The following is a 10,685-nucleotide window of genomic DNA, read 5'->3' as shown; positions in this document are numbered from 1 at the left end:
GCCAATGGCCGAGTCATAGGATGTCTGGCATTTAGGCGTGTGTTGGTCACTGCACAGCAGAAGACAGCCTTCCAATGATGTTGCTATTGCTCAGTGGACACAAGTGCAGCCCAGCCATGAGGACGAGGCGTGCTCCTTACTGAAGCAGAGACTTGTGTTTTTCCTTGCTTCTTTCTCTTTGTTTTTCTATGCTTAAAATATTTAACACTTTACATTTAAAACATCAATCTTTTAGCTTTCACAATTTTAAGCACAGCCATATTAGTTAAAAAGGCTTTACTTGTTCTCCCTAACTAAAGAGAGAGAGAGAGAGAGAGAGAGAGAGAGAGAGAGAGAGAGAGAGAGAGAGAATAATGTTTTGCTTAAGAAAGAGAAAAGGATTTCGAGTATTACAATAATGAAAATTTTAGAAAATTTCATAATTGAGGGAAATCATTAAAACTAATTAACTTCATTTATAACAAATGCTTTGATAAATGACCAGACATATGTTGCCCTCATGAGTACACAGCGGGTGGGGGGAGAGGGATATCCTGCCAGCAAAGGGGACTTGTAAACTTCAAACCTTTATGTTAAACAGTATTTAATATAAATTCTTTCAGGGCTGAAATTCTTTCTAAGAACACTATAAAAATATGCCAACAAAATGAGATCAGGTAACTAACAAATCATTTAAAAATAGACCCTTAAGATAAGCGAACTACATTCAGAGTGGGATGTCTTTATGACTGACACATTCGAATGCGTACTGGAACCCCCGGCTAACTGGAGAATTAGCCAATATGATAGCAACAGAGTGTGACTGTGTGATGATCCACTACAGGCTGCTAGGATGCTGTTCATCCTATGCAAAAGCCCAGCACATGAAATGCAAGCCTAATAAATAAATAGATAAATAAATAAGTGGAAACTCAAATTGTGAACACAGTTAGGGTAGTTTAAAAGAAGGAATCATTTTTTTTTCTTTTTTGCTAAAATTAGATGATTAATATATAGATCTTTCCAAACCTAAAATTTCCTACTTGCATTATCTTCCCAAGGACACTGTAATACACTGTCACAAACTCTTGGGTTGGCAACATTTTTCTTCTCTTACAATTCTGGAACCTCTGAGAGAATCCTTGTCCTTGGACTTTTCAATTTCTGAACTCTGGATTCCTCCAACCTGGCTCTTCTGTCTGCCTCCAAAGCAGCTCCATCTGTCTCTGCCTCTGTCATCATGTGACCTCCTCGAGCTCTCCGCAGCCGAGCCTGCCTCAGCCTCTCTCTCCTAAAAGGCACTTTGTACTGTACCTGGGTCCCACCCCTAAAATGCAGAGCAATGCCTACACCCTTTGGCCATGTGAGGTAATATTCACATGTTCCAGAGATTAAAATGGCTCTCTTTGGGGCCAATATTCAGTTTACCAGAAAAAAAATCTAATGGGTATGCCCTAGTAGTTATATAGTAAATACTTTCTTGATCAGCCATATTCAATGGATGGAATAGTTTTCTCAAGATGCTTACCCATCGTTTATGAAGGCCTATTGCTGACAGTATGCAGTCTACCAGGCCAAGTTAGACACACTGGGAAACATAGTAAGGGTGTGAGTTCCTTTCAAAATTAGGTACAAACCTCACCGATCTTCCAGTTCCTAGTTGTACATGCACTGTTGATTGATTAGTATGCATGCAGTCGTTAAAGCTGATCAACAGGCAACTGGGATGGGGAGACAGCTCAGCTGCTGAAGGGCTTACCATGAAAGCCTGAAGATCTGTGTTTGGTTCCCTAACACCCGAGTAAGAAATTGGTGGCACACGCTTGAACTCCTACAGCTGGGGAGGCGGGGACAGGGAGGACTCCTGGGGTTTACTGGTCAACCAACCTAGTCTCATGACCATGCCTCGGGTCCTACTGAGAGACCCTTCTGAAGAATAAAACAGAGGTTATGGCTCTTGAGGGATGATACCTCAGGTTGACCTCTAGCCTGCACACCCACTGTGTGCACAGGCAGCTACACCAACATCCTAAGGGTGGGGAGGGGTGTCAGTGCTCATCTGTGGTATGATCGATGCAGTCACACCCACGCTGTAATGGGGAGGGAGTGTTAGTGCCCATCTATGGGACAATCACATGCAGTCATACCCACATTGTAATGGGGGATGGGATATAGTGCTCATCTGTGGTATGATCGATGCAGTCACACCCACGTTGTAACGGGCAGGAGAGGTGTTCGTGTTCATCTATGGGATGATTGGAATCATTGAGCTTCCTTTCTGTGGTCAGAGAGCCAAACATCCCAGAAAGATAAAAAACCAAGCCACTGATAAAATGAGAGTAACTTCGTCCCTTAAGTATGGAAAGGGCCATAAGCCTAGTAGTCAACTTTATAGGCCACTAGTTCTCCAAGTTCCCAGACTGGACCTGTCTGGATAATTGGCAGCTCGTGAAGCCTGTCTGCTATTTCCTTCAATATGTACACATACACATGCACACACGTATGCACGCACACAGTCTGCACTCTAGATTTCAAACAATAACATACTTTTAAAAAATACTACTAACTGGACAAGAAAATTTAAAATTTTTATCTTTAAAAAGCATCCAATATTGCTGGAAGGCAGGTCTGACAAAGTGGAAATGCTGTGGGTTCTGGAATTACGTCCTATGCACATTTACTTCCTGTTACACCTGTTACTAGGTAGCAGAATGCCATCATTTTAGATATTCTGTTGTGCATGAATAAGATGTGATACAAATCTCAGCTGTTTGTTTTGATAGCACTAGTTTTTTTATATGGCTGAAATGGCGGCTGAATAAAAATTACCTTTCAACTGCTATGTTTGGAAACTTGTCTATAAAACCTGTGTGTGAAATAGGATCAACCCACCAATGTCTGGAATGGATTCAGACCTGGAAATAAAGTAGCATTAAAAATCCACCAAGAGTTCCGGGCAGTGGTGGTGCATGCCTTTAATCCCAGCACTCAGGAGGCAGTGGCGGGAGGATCTCTGTGAGTTCGAGGCCAGCCTGGTCTACAAAGCTAGTTCCAGGACTGGCCCCAAAGTTACAGAAGAACCCTGTCTTGAAAGACTAAAAACCCAAAATCAAAAAAAAAAAAAACCCTGCTGACAAACCCTCATTAAGTCCACGTGGTTTGGGGGTCAGAACAATAGCTTTTAGCGTCCCCTCGATAGTGAGGAGTCATGCAGGTGCTTTCCTAGATCACAGAAAGTTAGACAGAAAATCCACATCCTGAAATGTAAAGCAAAACTCCCCTCCCTACAAAAGTATTTGAAGTCACTCTCCTGAGAGACGCCAAGTCCATGCAGCACGCTTAAAGAGCTGGAGAAGTTGAAGAGCCACTGTCCCGGCCGTAGAGATACGGATCTCAAATATGCAGCAATTGGTCACTGAGGTGCTCAGAGCAGTCTGGAGTTCCTCAGATCTCCATAGGACATGTCATTAACTCTCCTCCTCCTGCTGCGCCTGACTTCTGGGAGGAAAGCATATGGTATAAATATTACTGCACTTGCCCATGAATACTAATGCCCGCTCAGGAGGCCCATCCTTTGGCTCCTATGGCCATTACCATCCAGTTGCTTATAAATGTGGCCTGCTTCAGTTTGATTTAATAATCTTTTTTTTTTTAGTTTATAACTCAGAATTCTCGGTGCATAATCTGTCTGTAAGAGCACACACAGCTACACGATTTTCTTTTTTGAGTTTTCCCATTAATACTGTGAAAGTAAAGTAAGCAGAGTAGGGTCTGTGCAGGGCGTCTTTTACAAACGCCACTCGTGCCTCTGAACTGCGAGAATCTGAAAGTAGATGACACACAGAGGGCGTGGTTACATGGGGTGGCAGTGTCCTCCTCGCGAGAGGACTGAACCTTCAGTGATAACATGTAAACTGCAAACCTCTATGAAAACATCCGTGCAGAACACCCTCGTCACTGCAGGGCTGGCAGAATGAAGTACCTTGAAATGTGAGAAATTTGTCTACACCCTCATGAAAACAGCAGCACATCCTTTTTCTGTATGTTTCACCCAGGTAAATTTATTCAGAGCACAAGGAGAGTTCCAAAAAATTAAAAAATAAATTAAATAAAAAGAATTAAGAGCAATTTGGTTAAAAACAGAATTTTACTCCTCGTAAAAAGCTTTCTAGAGATGTATAAAAGCTAACTATCCTGGCCCAGCATTTTAAGAAATAGCATGACACGGTATGACAGCAAGGGTTCTATGTCACCTCAGACAGCAGACATCACTGGGGCGATCCGGATGCACAGTGAACAGAATACAGCTTTTATTTCCCAAGGCCAAATGTAACAAAACACAATATGGGTTTCACAATACAAACTGCTAGTTTTTAATGTATCCATAATGAAAAAAATTCTATAATGAAAGATAATATCAAATATAGATTTTTATATTAAAATTCTTTGTCAAAAACTACAGTCACATTAGAAGTTAATGTCGCTGGGGAGTTAAATGACGAATATAAAAACAGATGCACATTACAAGTATTCTTTTGTTCTTCGCTTACCATGATGCAAACTGCAAGGAGTTAACCTTTAAGGGTTAAAGAGTTTAATCAATGTCAATGCCTGATCTTCTGACGGCGATAAAGAACAGTCTGTCTAGCGATACCCTACAGAACATCCCTTTGTCAAGCCACAAAGCGCCCAAAAGCTTGTCAAGTAAGTTACCAGAAACCTCTTTGTGGTTAGAACTCAGCTCCTTCCTGCTTGACCTATTATTTGATATTTGACCACTTGGTTGCAAGACACTTGCTCTTTCTAGCTGAAATGTCACTGGGGCATCTTGTCAGCTCCCCGACATCTCGGCCTGACATACAATTTTACTTTTGTGTGCTACAAGGCAGAAAATGCAGGGCAATGGCCTTGTTTTAAATTCTGTCAGCATCAAAGACGGTCGTCACTCTTGGGTCTTACCAACAACAAAAACAAAAAAAAGGAGTCTATTCTGAAGGTCAAAACGGCCGTTACCTTGAAGTTTTTCAGCTTATACTAAATATATCACCTGCTACAGTGGCGTGGGAACTGTCCTTAGAAAGTGCCCAGGCGGACCACGGAAACCTTCCCAGCAGAGCGGCTCTTCCTTCCTTTCAAACACAGACTTGATAAAAGGACAAGGTTTTCAATGCCTACAGGGACCAGATTCGGCAGTTAACTTAACTTGTTCAAATGGGCAAGTGGTATCATGTAGCTTTCCAAGGAGCAAGCTGACCTTCTCACACTGACCAGGAGTGACATTAGTGTGCGGGAGCAGAAGCGCCCACATCATTTCTGTTTTGCACAACCTGCTTAAAGTTTGCAACTAAATGCTTGTCTTCCGCCGAGCTGACAAGAGAGAAGAGGGGCTCAGTGAACCATGGCAGCGCTGCCATGAAATGACAGGAATCATTGGCATACATTTCAAATAGCTCTCTCAATCCTATTAAAGTACTGCGGTCTGGCTTGAAAATAGACAAGTATGAAACAACTTTGATAGATAGAGACTAAAATGGCTTATTGATTCTTTTAAGTCTGAGGGAAATTACCCAAAATGTGTCATTCTTTAACATTTAAAAATATGTTACATAAAAATGAGCAACTGTGATAATAAATAAAACTTAGGGAGAAAAAAGTGGGTTATTTCATTATTTGAGGAGACAGAGATTCCTGCGAACATCAAGATACCACAATTTTTTTTAAAGCTCACCCTCACTTGTATTAAACAAAACTCAACTGAAAAGAAAATTCCCCTTCAAAACAATTTTAATTGTACCATTAACTCTTCCTCCATTTTTTATTTCATAAAAGTCATAACCCAATCTGAGATGGTCTTTTGGCATTAGCAGGAATCACCACAGAGGATGACTGAGAAGATGTTAGAGACTGGGGTACTGTATTTATGAATGTCTCCTTTAGAAAGGTGTAAGTTGTATCAAGTTCCGCTTGCAGTGGAAGAAAGTCCCCAACTCTGTCCCCAGGGAGGGCAGCTCTTGGAGGGATGGAGAGGTTGGAATGGTCTCGGGATCCTGTCTGTGGGAAGAAAGAAGCACAATGAATTTTCAACTCTTAAGTAGACTCTACAAAGACAAACGAAGAAGCAGACAAGACTGGAGGTGTAAAGCAGACGGAGCTTGCCACTAATGTACGTAAAACTACATAAAGGAAGCAATCTCCAACTGTAACTGAATCAACTCATCCTATTGCAGCAAGCTTTCTTGTGGGACTATCTTTAGATCACCAGCCCCCAAATAACACAGAGACTTATTGTTAATCATAAAAGTTGGGCCTAGTTTAGGTTTGTCCCAAACTAGCACTTATACCTCAGATTAATCTGTTTCTTTTAATAAACACTGTGCCACATGGCTTGGTTACTTCTGTTCTGTATCTTATGTCTGACTTCTTCAGAGTCTCACCGGCATCTCCCACCTCTCTCCTTCCCAGGGACCTCTCTGTTCCCGAAAGTCCCACCTAACCTTTCTACTTAGCTATTGGCTATTCCACTCTTTAAACCAATCACAGCAATGTATCTTCACCCAGTGTACAAATATCCCATAACATCCTTTGTCACAGCCGGGCAGTGGTGGCGCAAGCCTTTAATCCCAGCACTCGGGAGGCAGAGGCAGGCGGATCTCTGGGAGTTCGAGGCCAGCCTGGTCTTCAAGAGCTAGTTCCGGGACACACCAAAGCTACAGAGAAACCCTGTCCGGAAAAACCAAAAAAAAAAAAAAATCCTATTATGTCACAGGTGTTTCAGGAAATGGAGGAACAACAGAACTTTGTGTAAGTTTTATGGCAAGAAGTCAATGCAACCAGGCATTTTCCAGCTCAGCTTCAATTCTTTGGTCATACACAGAGCCAAACCCTAGTAGAGTTTGTTTCATTGGTTTATAAGGCACTGTATGGACTGCTTAGGAAATGATCCAGGGTGTTCATTTCTAAATTACATTTAATGACTTAATTCACAGGTTTAACACAAAGAAAAATAAGTGAATCCCAGTGATTTCTAGAAAATAATGCACTATGAATAGAGTCTAGTGAGGACTTATGTTATACCTTCATTAACAGTATAGCAATCCAACCTGCTTTGATGAAGACTGTTTTAACCATCTGGGAATCATTTATAACATACAGACTATACTGTGAAATCAATTTCTCATATATAAACATATAAAACATGGGTAGAATCCAAAATCAAACTTTAAAACTGCTATATACCCATAAAATATTTGAAAACAAATTTAACATTTGATAAAGCTACAATTTAAGGCTTAAGAAACAAAATACCAGTGAATAGGAGTTAATATTAATGTGACTGAAGCCTTAACCATGAAGCAGGTGCTATTTTAAAATATCTACACATATAAGAAAATAATGATCAATTTTTAATCAGAATTTTCCAGATTCTCAGCAAATGAATGTTGGTGAGGTAATAGGGTCAGTTATGAGTGCCCACTAAAACCATTCCAGTTTACAGAGCTTTCAAAACACCCTTCTTTTGGATTGAGTTTGGATAATAAAATAACATAAGATATAAGAGTCTGATTCCCTATGTCATGTTATACAAAACTATTTCTGCATGTGGAGACAAGGAAGAAACCACTGCTGGCGTTAGGAACATATTAGAAATTCTACTGTTGTATGTGTTACCATTTTTGTAGATTTTTTTTTTAAAGTACAACTGGAGAAAATCGATGTCTGCATCTAACACCTAGTTCAGCAATTTTCTTTGATCTCTGTTCTTTTGATTTCTTGATACTCCACCGCAAGCATATAGCTGATGGAAATCATCTCTTTTTATGCTGGAAGTTAATAAAAAAAAAAAGTGCCCACAGTGGCTACTCAACTATCTCCAGGAAGCATGGGGTTTAGAGGGTCCCATGGAAGGAAAAGAACACCCAAAAGCATGCACCAGCCCTAGACAGCAGGGCTAAGGCTCACTCAGAGCTGTCATTCTGGGCCTGGGTACCTCAGGCTAAAACCTGAGCAGAGGCAGAGGGGGCACCGCGGGCAGCCTCACCCTCCCAGGTTTTCTGTTCCAGAGTCACATCCAGAACTTCGGCTGACTGTGTAAGGTGGTGGCCTCACTACCCAATTGGGCTTGCAGCTGGAAGTGCTATATACCACCTCCTAAGTTTTCCTCTGCAGACCTAGTCGCTGGCAGAACGCTGAAGGAGCAGAGGACAGTGGGGCTGGACTCTCTTCTTTCTTTCTTTACCTTCCTTATGACAAGGGTTTTCAGTGTGGTTGGGCAAAGCTTCAAATTTTGTTTTTAAGTCTTTCAGAATTTTACAATGTTGGTAAGTTACATAATGTGTACTGCTGCAACTCACACAGTGAAACTGTAATTTGAATGTCATGCAGAGTGATTATATCAGGTACTGAGTGCTCTGTTTTAAGAACATCTCCCTTTTACAGTAAGCCGAACTGTGAGCTCCAGGCACCAAGGTATAAACCCATCACACTTTGGCTGCTCGTTCTAAGACTTGGAACTTTTTGGCTGTTCTCTCTCCAGTCCACCTCCCTCGATGGCAATCACCATTCTACTCTCTGCCCTGTGAATTCAGCAGATTCTCAATGGTGTCCCCTTACACATAATGGGGAAATCAGGTGTCTGTCCCGGGCTAGGCATCTTTCACGACTATCAGCGCTGTCACACACGACAGGATTCTTTACTAAGTCTAGGTGGTATTCCAATGTGCAGATACTTCAGATTTGTCTACTCACTGACTGGAGGACAGGGATGGGGGTGATTGCATAACCTGACTTGTAAAAAGATGCTGCAATAAACACGGCATGCAGACATCCCTGCAATGCTGACTTCAAGCAGTCTGGGTAAATATACAGAAGCGGCACAGCCCAGGGTGGGGGTCATATGATAATACTATTTCAGGTGGGGTTTTTCTTCTTGTTGTTGTTTTTCATTTTAGAATGAGTTTACGTTCTGGTCTAAGAAATCTATTTGTGAAAGGAAAACAAACAGAATCAGATCAAGGGTTCTGGTCCCTTCCTGGGGCTTCTTCATGTTCTACTGTTTGCCAGTAGCAGAGGTGCATGCAGCTTCCTGAAATCCGCTGCACTTGAAGCCTCCCTTTTACTCCTGTGAGTCCTCCAGTCCAGTACCTGAGGAACCAGAAGGCCGCCCTTCAGGGAAGAGCTCCACCAAGCGCTGCAGTCTGAAGACTGTGCAGGTCTAGGTATCTACACAAGGCTAGGGTCTGCCTGCTCCTGCCCTTCTCTTTATGTGTCTAATTTTGTGCGTGTGTAAAAACACCCTTTCATCTGATAGATTGTTTTTACCAAATGACCCTGAAAAGCTGCGTGTAGTGTGTCTGTACTATTTTAAATCAATCTAAACTTTTGTACATTTATTGAAAATGCCTTGGAGAAAAGGGGAGGGATGGAGGGAAGAAAAGAGGAAAAGGGGAGGGGAAATAAAAAGGGAAGAAGGAAGGAAAGAGAGAAGACAGCAGTGAGAAAAAAGAGAGACTACACATTTCCTTAAAGATTTTATTCCTCAATGGCCTCTCGCCAGCAGCCAGGCTTATATTTGTGTAAATAAAAACAAATGGCTGCTTCTGCTACTAGAATCACTTGCTACACTGTTTAAAAATATGTTTTTCTCATGAAATGAGATAAAATTTGATTTTAAGTACTTAGCCTCAAAAGAGCCAGCACAATATCTAGTGAAAGTTTGATCTGAAAATTTGATATTTAAATAACAATTAAATATTAAGTATTTTTCTTGTTGCAAATAATATCAAAAGACCTATGGAAAAGCTTTTTTAATGTAACAAAGAGGTAAGGATAGTAAAATAACTTTGTAGCAGAGATCAATAAGAGTTAATATCATTATCTGATCTTACACCCTAAGTCTGAGAAGCCTGTGGCCGATTAGACTTCTTCATAAACTGTTTAGAGTTCTGGTCGTCTCATATAACTCTAAATTTGGGCAATTTTTAAAGAAGAAATTGGTTCCCTGAAATAAGAGCTAGGTGTCATGTGAATCACGGAAGCGCTTTTATTTCCTCAATGAGCTGTAAATGATTCTATTAGAGTTGTTTCAACTGATCAGGTAAATACACACTCACAATACAGAATGCACCTACTAAATTTCTCCACTTAAAAAATTTGTGAAATGCAGTAATTGAATATACCCAGTAGCCATTTTTTAAAATTATGATTTTTCTAAGAATGTTTCCAAACAAGAAATAAAGCATTCATCTAATAATAAAATAATCACACAACAAGTTGTCTATAAATCAAAGCCGAGTATGAGCTGAGGCTTCTAAACAGCTAGCGCAGGCCCTGTCTCCAGTGTAGCACCCATGATCCAGGTGTGTTTTCTAGGACTTATCGTTAGAGATGAGGGAAAGCATGATTCACTCACATGCAGATCATGCTAAGCACCCAGGACAGTGGAGGTTAGCAGACTGCAGCATGCTGCCCAGTTCTGCTATAACTGAATCAGCCATTTGACGCGGTAAGTTAGCCTTCTAAAGTCTTGAATCAGGGAAGCACATATTTTAGTTAAGGGAGCCACCTTAGGGTTGGCAAGAGTCTTGAACCTAGAGTGGCTCCCAGGTGCCCCGGGCAATGTCCCCAGTTAGTTCCTTGGGCAGCTGAGGATAGGGAACCTGAAATGACCCTATCCTATAGCCATACTGACGAATATCTTGCATATCACC

At 41.2% G+C, this 10,685-nt stretch overlaps 1 protein-coding gene across 1 annotated transcript in view; it reads right to left on the bottom strand.

Annotated features, from left to right (window-relative positions):
- Window positions 1-4,769: 4,769 nt before the first annotated feature.
- Ccdc171 (coiled-coil domain containing 171) overlaps window positions 4,770-10,685 on the bottom strand; it is a 351,463-nt gene continuing 345,547 nt past the window's right edge. The window contains exon 26 of the mRNA XM_005352686.2: window positions 4,770-6,030. Coding sequence (XP_005352743.1) covers window positions 5,809-6,030 — 222 coding nt within the window. The 3' untranslated portion in view covers window positions 4,770-5,808. The remainder of the gene's footprint in view (window positions 6,031-10,685) is intronic.

The sequence above is a fragment of the Microtus ochrogaster genome, chromosome 10 (assembly GCF_000317375.1).
Source record: "Microtus ochrogaster isolate Prairie Vole_2 chromosome 10, MicOch1.0, whole genome shotgun sequence".
Taxonomy (NCBI): domain Eukaryota; kingdom Metazoa; phylum Chordata; class Mammalia; order Rodentia; family Cricetidae; genus Microtus; species Microtus ochrogaster.
Note: the sequence above shows the minus strand (reverse complement) of the source record. Positions and strands in the feature narration are given on the sequence as shown.